General features: G+C 47.3%; 2 protein-coding genes across 2 annotated transcripts; one reads left to right on the top strand and one right to left on the bottom strand.

Moving 5' to 3' along the window:
- LOC146629789 (apoptosis facilitator Bcl-2-like protein 14) lies at window positions 1-1087 on the bottom strand. The gene is given in 6 exon segments (XM_085357150.1): window positions 1-24; window positions 128-240; window positions 243-378; window positions 449-669; window positions 752-823; window positions 949-1087. Coding segments are annotated over 6 exon segments (705 nt in total).
- A 1933-nt stretch (window positions 1088-3020) lies between these two features.
- On the top strand, window positions 3021-5397 carry snx20 (sorting nexin 20). The gene is made up of 3 exons (XM_085358886.1): window positions 3021-3078; window positions 3415-3557; window positions 4726-5397. Exons 1-3 carry the CDS (start codon window positions 3021-3023, stop codon window positions 5395-5397), a joined length of 873 nt encoding a protein of 290 aa, XP_085215012.1.
- The last annotated feature ends 8126 nt before the right edge of the window (window positions 5398-13523 follow it).

Here is a 13523-nt window from a genome sequence, read left to right as displayed (position 1 = left end):
TCAGTCGATGCTGAAAGCTTCAGCCTGGACAGAGACAACATACCCAGAAATCGTTTTCATTTCACAGAAATCGCTTCAACATCAGTGAAAGTTAACAGTTCACGTTCTAACACATCTTCATGCTCACCCAGCCTCTGTGCTGCTCCACCCAAGCCGAGTGGTTCTCCTGAATGTACCGCTCTCCAAAGCTCAGCACCCTCCTCTGGTGGACCAGACTCGTGGCTGACAGCCTGCTGGTCACTGCCTCTGAATGTGAACCTCAGAGGGTGCCGCCCGCTCCGCTGGGTGGACCAGGCTCTGCACGCTGGAGGTGAGCTCCTTGAACATGTTATAGTCCAGGTCTCTGAGCTGCTGCTGGAGGTCCAGGTTCTGTTTGATCTGACAGAAATACACCGGTGTTCAGTACTGAGCTGCCTACCTGCCGCAGCCATCTACGCGTCTGATTCACCTTCCTGTCGATGTCGTCTCCCTCCGCTCTGATCAGCTCTACCAGCCTCTGGACGATGTCTGCGGCACAGCGAGACGCCTCGTTAGAACAGGCAGAGTAAAAGGACTCCGACATTCTCACCTTCACACAAGCGTCCTGCTGCCGCTTTGGACACTCACCATCCGTGTGCGCTGAGGTACTGAGCGTCCTGTTGTGCACCTCATCACAGGTGGAAGACTCACCTGAGAAACAAACTGAGCGGTCGGCGTGATGAGTCTGAGCCTCGACACGGACAGGACGTCAGAGAAACACCTGTTCACTCACCTTCTCCATCAAGTACAACCTCCAGAGACTTCTGGAAACTTGCACTGGGAGCTGGACCCTGAGGAAAGATAACTGACCAGAGAGCACACAGGTGAGCACACAGGTGAGCACATCAGAAGACCCACAGAGAATCTTTCCCGTGTTGGTGAGCAGAGGAAGGAGGAAGCACCAGCTGCGTGCTCACAGTTCAAACCAACCTGGGACGTTTCCTTTCACACGGCGGGCAGCAATCGTCCTCACTGCCATCTCAGGTGAGCGCTGTTTTGACCTCTTGCTGCAGTACTTTTCCAGCAGCTGGAACACCTCGCTGGCATCTTCAGCTCGCTGGCTTGTCATTTTCAGCTGCTGAGAGTCAGAGCAGAAACCAGAGCTTACCAGAATATTTGAACGTCTGTATTTAAAATGAAATGAAGAAACAGAGACCTCCACCACGCTCGCTCTGTGCAGCATTCACAAATAAAGGAGCAGGAAGAGTCGGTCAGATAATAACTATTTACAGAAAAGTGGACATCAGTGTCTGAGCCTGTTTGGTGCAAGTGGGCACGGTGAGCACGCCATCAGCTGCCTGCTGTCAAAACCGATGCATGTTCTACTGCATTTTACTGTATTCTACTGAACTTCCTCTCCTAAATGCTGTACCAACTCAAACACAATAAACAGTTATCAGGTTTATGGGGCAGTTACTTTTGCACACAGGCAGGTAGGTTTGATCACTTTGTTCCCTTAATGAATAAATCATCCTTTAATTTCGGCATCTCTCTGGTGATGCTGGGTTAGGGCAGTGCGACCTGCTTCCTTTTACAGCCACTGTGTTTCCATCACCTCTCCACCGTGTCCTCCCACGCGGTTATTAAATGGCCTGTATTTATATAGCACTTTACTAGTCCCTAAGGACCCCAAAGCGCTTTACACCTCCAGTCATCCACCCATCCACACACTGGTGATGGCAGCTACATTGTAGCCACAGCCACCCTGGGGCGCACTGACAGAGGCGAGGCTGCCGGACACTGGCGCCACCGGGCCCTCTGACCACCACCAGTAGGCAACGGGTGAAGTGTCTTGCCCAAGGACACAACGACCGAGACTGTCCAAGCCGGGGCTCGAACCGGCAACCTTCCGATTACAAGGCGACCTCCCAACTCTTGAGCCACGATCGCCCTTAAGAGCGAGGAATAACGGCTCGGGCTGCCGTGATGTTGGCACCTGACTCACCGTGTCCAGGACACCTGCGGAGGAGGAAGAGCGAACCTGTCGGATCAGCTGATCCTGGAGCTGCGACGCGAGCGAGAACACTTTTACTTTCACTTTGACGGAGAAACAGCTGATCAGCGTCACAGCGCAGAAGAACCGAGTCTGCGCAGGTGCTTCCTCTAAAACTGCGCCCTGCTGCCGCCCTGAGCCAGGCACGTGATCATGCAGGGGTGGAGACACGCAGCTGGGGGGGGGGGTAGTTTTGTGGTCAGGTTTCCTGTTTTTCTAAAGTCCGGCCTTTCATTTTTATTTCCGTCACTGAGCCTGGTTTTATTTTTACTTTAGTCTCAGTTCCTTCTGAGCACCATAGGTCAAAGTTCAGCTGTGCAGATGAGTCACAGCTTGATTTATCCTGTTAAACCGCAGCAAGCATCGTCTGAACCACGTCTGCCTCCCTGATCCTGGTTCTGCTGGAGGTCTTCTTCCTCCCCTCTGTCACAGAAAGCTGCTCAGAGGGCTCGTCTGAGTTCCTCTCTAACACTGTGAAGCATGTCAAGGTAAATCTAATAAAGACTACTCAGTGGTGTCTGCCTGTGACCTCTGACCTGCCTGTGCACCTGCAGATGGACATTAAAGCTTAAAGAGCTTTCAGAGCTCCCCCTAGAGGAGCAGAGAGGAGCTGCATGCAAAACACTGCTTACTGCTAGCTAACTCCACCCGCCTGCTGCTCCGCAGCCATGAAACAAGCACCTCTCTCACACACCATTTACGACACACTGGTCTTTCATTTCACTTCCTCTTCAGCATGTTTGCTGAAGTCGACTTCCTCCTGCCTGCACTCGTCTGTCAGCACGCAAACGTGCAGCACGTTCTTCTGTTAGCGACGCTCGGCAGGCCCGCTTGGGCCTTTTTAACCCCTCACTCACCTGCAGGAGCCACACTGGCAGCTTTGATCTTTACAGGAATAAAAAAATCCAAAAGAGATGAAGCAGAGCCAGAAAACACAGCTGCCCATCACTGAGTGAACATCAGGAGGATAAGCGAGCTTCTCTGGCCTCAGATCAGCAGTTTGGACCCGATGGCAGAAGCTCAGCAGGGAGCCCAAGACCTGACTGAGGTGGACACAATGACTCCAGGTTCTGTCATCTTTCACCTTTAACCTTCCTCTTCTTCATTCTTCTGTCTGAACTGAGACGTCAAACTTTTAGGTCAAGTCTCACTCACATTTCAGACCTCCACCCGAGTAAACAGTGACGCTGAGCTTTAATCTGGCAGATATTTATGTGTTTGCAGCCAATGATTCACGTCAGAAACAGTGAAAAGAAGAGCTGGTAGGGAGGTGGGTTTCAAAGAGGCTGGCAGCTGCTAAAGCAGCACGTAGAGTCAAAGAGGCCCCGCCCCTAATAATGCAGCCTTTCCACAGGTGTGCCAGTCCAGCAGTGGGTGCTGACTCGCTGTGTTTGCTGTTTCAGAGGACTTGCCCGGCTCTTCCAGTTTAACCACTAAGGAGCTGCAGCAGAACTGGAGGGCGGTGAAGCAGCGAGAGCGACCCGTCCGGCTGCTCTTTGAGATCCCCTCCACCCGCATCGTCGAGCACGTGCTACACAAATACGTGGTGAGACACCGAAACACACCCACCAGCCGACTCCAAACACTCTGCTCAGCAGTTTTTATACTCTTGGATCCCTGTGATGTCATAGAGGTGAAATACCTTCTGTTTTTGAGGGACAGCCAATCAGAAGAGATTCTTTCAGACAGAGGATGAGGATGAGGGGCAAAGCGGCTAACCTGTAAATGTTCCCAGCTAACTTTCAGTGAAGGTGAGCCCGCAGGAAGTGAAAGTTTAACCTGAGGAGGAGGGGCTTATTTTCCAAAGGTGTGGCTGTTGGAGCAGGAAGCAGTAAAGGTGAACTCTGGTCATAAGAGGCACTGGCTGAGCAGTGAAATCTTTATATGAAGACATATTTGAGATAATAAGCAACCCAAAGACCAGCTTTAACACACCTGCCTGCACTCACCTGTCCACCTGCTGTGCGGTCCCAACAGTTTCCCTGCCTGCCACTGTCAGGTGTGTTCATTTTAAACCTCAAACATGTAAAACTCAGTCAGGGAGCTGTTCATTGATGAGTGCAGGTAACCGATGCCGTGCGGTCACAGAAGCTAATGTGCTCCATAATGAAGGAAATATTCAAACTGACACATCAGCAACTTTCTGCTTGTCTATGGTGCCCCAGAGGACCAAAACACAGCATCATCATCAGGACGAAGCACATAGTCCCTTAGTTATGGTGCAATAGGTGTAGGCTGCTGGGTGATTCCCATGATGCACTGGGTGTTTAATCATTAGTTATTATTAACTTCTGTCTCTCTTCTGTCTTCCTTCTCTCACCTCAACCAATCACAGCAGATGGCCCCGCCCCTCCCTGAGCCTGGTTCTGCTGGAGGTTTCTTCCTGTTAAAAGGGAGTTTTTCCTTCCCACTGTCGCCAAAGTGCTGCTCATAGGGGTCACATGACTGTTGGGGGTTCTCTGTTTTCTTTGTATGGTTGTAGAGTCTTTATGTTACAGTGTAAAGCACCTCGAGGTGATCGGTCGTGATTCGGTGTTGTATGAATGAATGTAATCGTCAGCATAACGTCTCAGAGAAAAGACGCCTGCGGTGGGTTCACCGTTGAGAGGGAACAGGAAGTCCAGCCTGTTTCTCTGACTGGCTGTTTGCGCTGCAGCAGAGTTAACTTTAAACTTTAAAGGTCAAAGGTCACGGTTCTTTCTGTTTGTTTGCAGCTCTACCAGGTGGTGGTGATGCGTTCTGGCAGCTTCGATTCCCGCCGTGTTTCGGTGGAGCGCCGCTACAGCGACTTCTCCCGCTTCCACCACAAACTGCTGGAGGAGTTTGACGAGGAGCTGGAGGAGGTGCAGCTGCCTCGCAAGATGCTCTCGGGGAACTTCTCCCCCGAGAGCATCGGGGAGCGGCGCCTGGCGCTGCAGGACTACCTGGCGAAGCTGTACGCCACGCGCTGCGTCAGACACTCGCCTTGCTTCTCGGCTTTCTTCACAGAGCAGGAGCAGCAGCGGGCGCACGGCCTGCTCCGGGCGGGGCAGTTCCGGCCAGCCGCAGAGCTGCTGCAGACCGTGCTGGACATCCAGGAGAAGCTGCTGCCCTGGCAGAAGCCCACCCTCCTCGTGCCCGCCCTCGCCGCCCTCGCTGTCTGCTACCGGGACCTGGACGAACCGGAGCGGGCGTTCTCCGCCGCTCAGAGAGTGCTGCCTCCGGTGAGGCGCTACGGACTGACGCGCTACAGAGCGCCGCTGCTGGAGCTGCTGGTGGACCTCGGGTACCAATTGGGCCGGCCCGTGGCTCAGCTGCAGGATGAGTTGACCGCTCTGAGAGATGCCGAGCGTGGGGAAGCGTCCTCCCACTCTCTGAAGGAGGTAGTGATCCAGGAGTTCCTCTGAGGGTGGAGCGGCCATCCACACCTGGATTAGCAGGTAAACCCCTGCACAGCCCCTGCCAGCTGTGGAGGTGTAACAGCTCACAGTGGGTCAGAGTACCCAGAGTACTGCAGTACTGTCCTGCAATAAAGTATTTAAAAGTAATTTTGGTATTGGGTCTGATTCATGATGTTTGATGATTAGCGATTAACGGCTGACTCTACCATGGAAATCTGACCACACAGTACTGAAGCCGCGTCTTTGGTCATCCTGTGGTAGCTCTGGGTGGGGGTCAGCACCTGCTGCTCCAGGATCAGATCTCCGATCTGCTTTCAGTTGCTGCTCTTTGGAACAAGCTGCTGCTCACCTGAGATCAGTTACGACTGTGTGTACATTCAAAAACAGAACAAAGACCTTTTCGTTCACGCAGCTGTTTTTGTGTTTTGCTGTTTTTGCTCAGTTCAGTTGGAACCGTCTGTGTACTGCAAACGTTACAACAGGTTAAATCATCAGATTCAAGTTCGCTGTATCTCTCATGTTAATGAGCCAAAGTGCAAACTGTTCAGGTCTCACTATGTCACTTAGCTTGTTTATGTGCCCTGTATAGCTAACATCATCAGAGATTATGAGCTAATCTGAGATTTGGATTATCTGTTTATCATCCATAAGAGACCCATCTTACTGTAAACATCATTTTTGCACATGTGCATATTTACATGAGTATGTAAACAGATCCTGGAGCGTTAGCTTTTATCGATGTGTTTGTGAGCACAGGGCGAAAACCAACAGGTGAGTGGGGGTGTGGCCAAAGTCAGCACTGTAGTTATGATGCCAGGTTAGCTTCTGTTTGAGTACATTTGTTAATGACAACAGGGAACTGTCCGTGTTCTCGTGTTCTCTCCGGCTTCCTCCCAAACACATGAATAATAATACGTTTGATTTAAAGTCACCTCACAGAAACATGAATATAACATCAGTAAGGACAGAGGAGTCATGTGACAGGTGGAAGGAAGTGTGCTCTGAGAGGCTGGAAAGTGGAGAGTGATGGACGGAGGACCTGAGAGGGCGAAGATGTGTTCAGAGAAGAACAGTAGAGACTTAAAGGTGGAGAAGGTGGAGAAGCTTGAACTTGAACAGTGTTTAACCGCAGCCGGTGGAGTTGGTGGAGCACGGGTGTGACGGACTGACGGAGGAGTTCTGGTGATGACGGAAGCAGCAGAGCTGAGGATGAAGGTGCTGCTTGAACCTGACAGGAGACCCAGAAACATGTATGCTCTCAGAAACATGCCATGGAAAGTAATTAACTGAGTGTAATTTCTGGTTTTCTCCTTTCATTTCTTATCTTCTTCTCTTGATCTTTTACTTTTAAAATTATTGAAGTTGTTTAAAAGAGGACAAATACCAATATGATCCCTAAGTTGTTTGTAATGGTTTACATTCCCAGTGCTTTTACCTTGTAAGGTAAATGGCCTGTATTTGTTTAGCTCTTTTACTAGTCCCGCCTAGGGACCCCACAGCGCTTCACACACCCAGTCATCCACTCATTCACACACTGGTGGAGGCAGCTACAGTTGTAGCCACAGCTGCCCTGGGGCAGACTGACAGAAGCAAGGCTGCCATATCGCGCCATCGGCCCTTCTGGCCATCGCCAGTAGGCGGTAGGTGAAGCGTCTTGCCCACGACCGAGACTGTCCGAGCCGGGGCTCGAACCGGCCACCTTCCGATTACAAGGCGAACTCCCAACTCTTGAGCCATGGTCGCCCGTAAGGGTTTAAAAAAGTGGTAACTAGACCTGTTCAAGTATATTTACAGAAAACCACACAGGCAAAAAGAAATGAACTTTGTTCTACAATCATTAGATATAATTTCCAAGATCTAATTCCAAATAACTCCGACTTTATACAGATGGATGATGTGCACATGTGATTAATGACATTAGTTGGATTAACACAAATAAAATTCCTCACAGATCATACCTGATTCCCAGTTACAGTATCCTATGAGATATAGCAGAACTCGATCATGTGATTTGGTAACAGTCAATGATGTCAGCAGAGGACTGGAGAAGCGTGATTTGTTTACTGGTAAGTTACCTTTCCTTCTAAATAACTGATTCTTCCATTTTTTTCATCCTGTTTCCTAAATCAGCCCATAGATCAGAACTCTTAATTACTCAAACACAGTGAGGGCTTTTTTTCTTCGTGCCTTTGGAAATCAGTGGGCGATCGTGGCTCAAGAGTTGCCAGTTCGTCTTGTAATCAGAAGGTGGCCGGTTCGATCCCCGGCTTGGACAGTCTCGGTCGTTGTGTCCTTGGGCAAGACACTTCACCTGTTGCCGGGTGGCGCCAGTGTCCGGCAGCCTCTGTCAGTGCGCCCCAGGGCAGCTGTGGCTACAATGTAGCTGCCATCAGCAGTGTGTGAATGTGTGGATGACTGAATGTACTGTGAGGAGCTTTGGGGTCCATAGGGACTAAGTAAAGCGCTATACAAATACAGCCATTTACCATTTTAACTCATGCTGTAGATCCTACACATAATTTGTGCTCCATGCTGTGGAAATGCAGATGTGAGGTGTTCATCACAAGGAAGCACCCTTTGGTCCTCTCTAGAGCCAACAAGCTGAACATCCTATAGACGAACCAAGAGCAGTTTCTCTTCGTGATGCACTGATATTTCACACATGATAATAAACCCAGTGAACCCTTATGCAGCGTGCATGCAGGGGAAGAGGACAGAGTTGGCCACCTTCTCCATGGCCAGGTTCCTGTTGGAACCCAGGGGACCTCAGCATGTTGGGCACAAACTGAGCCTAGCACAGCAGTTAGTGCACACCTGGGGAAGAAGACATGTATGTTCATGACAGGTGTTTATTAAAATGTTAATCTTCACAGTTATGCTTCTGCATACACGCATGGACGAGTGGATCAAAAAGACAAAAACGACATTTTACAGGAGGCAACAACCAGTTCTGGTTAAGTTACAGGCTGGACTGTACACGCCAGGTGTCCAGACTGGCACTGGAGGACTGGGGGGAGGGCAAAGTCCAACTCGAACTGGCTCGCTATGTCACTGTTGGGATCTGTGGTGCCTGAAAGGGTGGGTACGGGCTGAGAGGGAGGGCACTCACAGCCGGAGCAGAGGTATTGTAAAGTAGAGCAACAATGGTGATCAATATGGCGGTTTACTGAGTCAGCGCCTTGTTAGCTTAGCTAGTGTGTGAGCATGCTAACATTTCCCCGCACTCACACCAGTTAGTAAACGTTAACAACATCGCATAGAAACAGAATTCAAGAGTAACTACTGGAGAAATACAAAGAGGGCATGACATTTTTATAAAGAGACCAACAAAGACAAATAAATTCTGTCAATGTGAACCAATTATAAGGTGGTCACTTTTTTCATCATTTGGCAAAGAAAACCAGATCTCAAATCAAATCAAATCACTTTTATTGTCACATCACTAGTGTTGGTCAAGTTACTTGAAAAAAGTAATCAGTAACTAATTACTGATTACTTCCCCCAAAAAGTAATCCCATTACTTTACTGATTACTTATTTTCAAAAGTAATTAATTACTTAGTTACTTAGTTACTTTTTAAAAACACGATTTACAACCTGAACAGGTGATAAAGTGATAGATCTTTCAGCCCAATTCTACTTTTTCTACATAATCCATCATACAAAATGTAATCAAATGGAAAAGTCTCTTTTTAAATTTGTTTTATTAGTTTTAATCTTTTAACTTTATGCATCAAGCAAACATTTAATTATCTGCAACATTCTCTGACTGGAAGAAATTAGTTTAACATTTAAACCTATTTTCTGCACATTCCAGCACATAAAATAAAATATTTTTGTGTTTACACTCACTCTTTCAAATAGATGCAAGTAAAACACAGCAGAAAATAAATAAAGTCAAAGACTCAGCGGTCCTGTTGCTCTATTTTCACCTGTAAAGCAGGAGTGGGGCAGGCGGAGGTTTACCCTGGTGCAGGTGTGCCGCGGTCAGTGGAAGAATCCGCGAGTTTCTCTGTGAGTTTCCCATTACGTCGTAGCTACTCGGTGCTTGTTGGAAGTTTAGGGATTTTTTTCACTGTAAAAAGAAGTTTTCTTCCCACGCACAGCGGACACTAATGTTTTTGTCACTTTTTATGGAGTCAAACTCAAAGTAAGGTCAGTACTTCCACGCTTTAAACGCTGCACGCTCATACTCTCTCCCACAATCGATATGTGATCCATTGTTGATCTGCACACAGCTGTTGTCACGAACGTCGCACTCGCTTACGTCACTGTCGTGAGACATTCTCGCAAAAAATCACGGTTTTAGTAACGCAGTAACGCAGCGTTCCTACGGGAAAGTAACGGTAATCTAATTACCGTTTTTGCAATAGTAATCCCTTACTATGGGCAGTAACGCGTTACTGCCCATCTCTGCACATCACATGTGCAGGTATTCTGGTACAGTACATGCGAGTGAAATTCTTGTGTGCGAGCTTCACAAGCAACAGAGGTGTGCAAAAATACAATAACATAAGAACAAGCAAAATATAAGAATGGCTAAATCTGAGACTAATAAATATATGTACAATATATAATAGTATATGCATTACTGGATGGATGTATACTAAACGTGTGTTTCTACGTGTGTGTGTGTGTGTGTGTGTGTGTGTGTGTGTGTACACATTTTACAAATTAAATAGAGTCAACAATAAAATAAAATATATAAAAATATACAGAGTTGGAGGCAAGCCTCCGCGTACAGTCAAGTATGCTGCTCAATTAAATGTAAGTAAATGTAAAACACTTGCTTCTAAATGCACTTTTATTGCACCATGCTCATTCAGTCATGAGCTACTGTAACATGAATCAAATGGCTGATTTGCCACCTCAGCATGCAGTCACGTTCTACAGAGTCTTCCTAATAACCTGCTAATTGAATTGAGGTGTGTTGCAGCAGGGACACATGCAAAAGTTTCAGGACAGCGGCCCTCGAGGGCTGGAGTTTGGCACCTGTGTTTTAGGTAACTCAACTTTTTTTGTCATTAAATATCAAAATATCCTCGTGTGTAATGATGACAGAACAGTTGGTGGGGCTACATCTGTGCAGTTAAATTCTACATCATAAACTCCAACAATCAAATGACCCCTTATGAGCAAGCACTAGGCGACAGTGGGAAAGAAAAACTCCCTTTAAACAGGAAGAAACTTACAGCAGAAACAGCCTCATGGAGGGGCGGGGCCATCTGCCTTGACTGGTTGGGGTGAGGGGCAAAATAAAACTAAAATGAGAGCACAAGTTGGCTAAATGTTGCTCACATTGGCTAACATGAACAACAGTTTTCTGGATGAAAAGCAGTTGATCATTACCATTCTTTAATACACACTAACAGCTGCTGGGTTAAAAATAACTGCATTTGTAACCCAGTGCTGGGTCAAATATAGACCGAGCCAACCCTGGGTTACTGGTTTGATTTGGCATACTGGGTTAGGATAACTATCCAAAAACTGGGTTGAATTGACCATTGATTAAAGTTGAGGTTACCAAAAATTGGGTAGAAAGCTCATAACCCATCACAATGGTTACATTACAGTCATATTTGGGTTAAAAAAATTGTAATTGCTTTAAAATTCAGCAAATAAACAATGGATTGAAGATAAAACTACTTTTATTGCCATATGATACATAGAATACAGACAGCAGAATTCATACCAAAAACATGTTAATACAAGTGAAGACAACATTTCACGTAAATGCAAATTAGGCTGTGTCCCAATTCAGAGACCGCACGCTTGAAGTACGCATTTTGAGTGCGATTACGTCACCGCCACGCGACGACGGCTGTCCCAATTCGAAGTGTACTTCAAATGCGCCGTCGATTTCCCCAAATATCAAGCGTGGTCCGGTGCACGCTTCGTGGTCCCATATGTCCCACAATTCATAGCGCGGCGGTGGGTGTGGAGAATTTTCAATTCAATTCAATTCAATAAAACTTTATTGATCCTGAAGGTTGACCCCAAAGGAAATTGGGTTAAGGCTGCCGACCTTTGCCAGCGCCAACTTACCCTTCTGACCATACATACATGACACAAACATCACATGGGGAAGACAGGTCAGAGAGGTATAACAATGGAAAATGCACCACATGAGGAAAGATAAGGAGAAAAAATAACTCCCCCCAGACTGAGCTCCATCAGGGAGATCAGTCTGAGAACAGAAAAAATCACCTCTGCAAATGAAAACACTCTTAATACACCAAAGAAACACATGACAAGCAACAGGGGGGGTAAAGGGTGAGAGACATCTGGGCCTGCGTGCGCTAGTCTCCTTGATCCGCCGTCAGCATCGGAGGGGAATAAGCGTCGAAGGCGTTTGGAGGGGGGATGGGTGTGTGCATATCAGTGTATGTGTGTGTGTCCAGAGTTCAGCTGAGACAGTGTCCTTCGCCCTGCTAGGCACAAAATACGGCAGAAGGGAGCGGCCAAGAGTGAACTGTCAAAAGTAAGTACTGAATATGACGTCACTTATCTATGTGCGAATGTTTAATAATGAAGAACATTAAAACATTACTGTTGGCCACATGTCAGCAAAGATATGTGACATTAGCGATGTTTGTACTTTCAGCGTTAACTTGGTTTTAAAGCCTCTACTTCTAAATATATATATAGTCGACCTTAATCTCACAGAGATTGTGATGATTTCATGGATAATTAAAGTCAGTCATATATCCACAAACACAACAAGCTGAAAGTCAGTGATGCTGCTCGGTTTGCAGTCCTGAACATCACGGCACAAGCAGGATCCACTGCACTGTTAATGTTAGCTATGTTATATTGCTGCCTCTGTTCGGTGGTGTCGAGCCAAACGCACTTTAACGTGTGTTTGAACGAGCTGACGGTTCACTCGTTAAGCTGAAAGAAAGATGCTTTAATCACAGCAGTCACACATGTGTCCACTGCACCATCTGGAACTCTTCTTGTTTACACTCGTAATAACACAAACACTAAATCCTCCTGTTTGTAACAGTGTGTACACCTGAGACTGTCACCTGTCTGTCTGTCCTGCACTCTCTCTCTGTTTCTTTCTCTCTGATTGTGGAATAAAAGTATGAACATGTGTTTATACAGTACATGTAAGCATTGAGCCAAATGTAATAATGCCAACGTATTAAACGAACAATATTTGTCTCTTATATATGAGAGATGAGATGAGATAGCCTTTATTTGTCAGTTTTAGGTCTTTTGCCCACAACCGAGATGACAGACCTTGCCGACCGTACTTACAATACACAAACATCACATTGGGGAGACAGGTCAGGCTAGGTAGCAGGAAAAAACATTGAAATGTGTAACACAGAAGGATAATACAGGAATGCACAGATACAACACACCATAGCACAATAAACACAGACAGCAACATGGCAAAGAGTTCCAGTGTGTACATCTGATCTGGGACCGCTGCAATCTTTGACTGCGCCTCCAGCTGACCCGATGTCCACATCATGGGGGAGGTAAGCGTTGGAGGTGGCGTTGGATCCGGGGTAGGGAGGGTGATGCGTCGGTGAGTGCTTATCAGTATCAGAATATGTATTTGTGTGTGTGTCCATAGTTCAGCTGAGACAGTGTCCTTCGCCCTGCCAGGCTAAGTAAACAGTCTTCCAGCCAACCCAGGTGGCCTTGCAGGGAATGGGAAGAACAGACTAAACACAGTCGTTATCAGGGTGTTTTGTTCAGCTCCGGCCTTGCAGCTGGCGCCAAAGGGGTATCCACATGAAGTGATGGTGGCTTTTACTTTAGTGCGAACAGCTCATATGAATTTCAAAGCAGTTCTACAGTCCAACACTGGTCTCTCAATCTCCCGCTGGAGAGCCGCGAGCTTCGCCATACTTGCGTTCTGTGATGTTGTCATTTCATGTGCTCAAGGAGCCGATTCTGAGAACTCACGGCAGTGTGCCTCCCCGAGATGTATCCAGTCTGCAGTCAGAGATGTTATTCTGAGTATTCACAGCAGCCGTAGCCTCTCCAAGAGCTTATCCGTGCTGACTCAATGAGCCCATTTTGAGAAACTCACGCCTCTCCCATCATTTCAATCCCAGCGGGCAGCCTTGTGGGGGTTTGAACAGCCGGTTCAATCCAAGCTCTTCTGCTGGCCTT

The sequence above is a fragment of the Diplotaxodon limnothrissa genome, linkage group LG7 (genome assembly GCF_057381915.1).
Source record: "Diplotaxodon limnothrissa isolate DT_005_m linkage group LG7, D_limnothrissa_male_GT1.1, whole genome shotgun sequence".
Taxonomy (NCBI): Eukaryota; Metazoa; Chordata; class Actinopteri; order Cichliformes; family Cichlidae; genus Diplotaxodon; species Diplotaxodon limnothrissa.
The sequence above is the reverse complement of the archived record's forward strand: the minus strand, read 5'-3'. Positions and strand labels throughout refer to the sequence as shown.

Bases quoted from the DNA above. Each gene is read 5' to 3' on its own strand.
- snx20 (XM_085358886.1), top strand. From the start codon at position 3,021: ATGGCAGAAGCTCAGCAGGGAGCCCAAGACCTGACTGAGGTGGACACA. The intron at 3,079-3,414 runs GTTCTGTCATCT...TTGCTGTTTCAG, and splicing joins GGTGGACACAATGACTCCAG to AGGACTTGCCCGGCTCTTCC. The intron at 3,558-4,725 runs GTGAGACACCGA...GTTTGTTTGCAG, and splicing joins ACGTGCTACACAAATACGTG to CTCTACCAGGTGGTGGTGAT.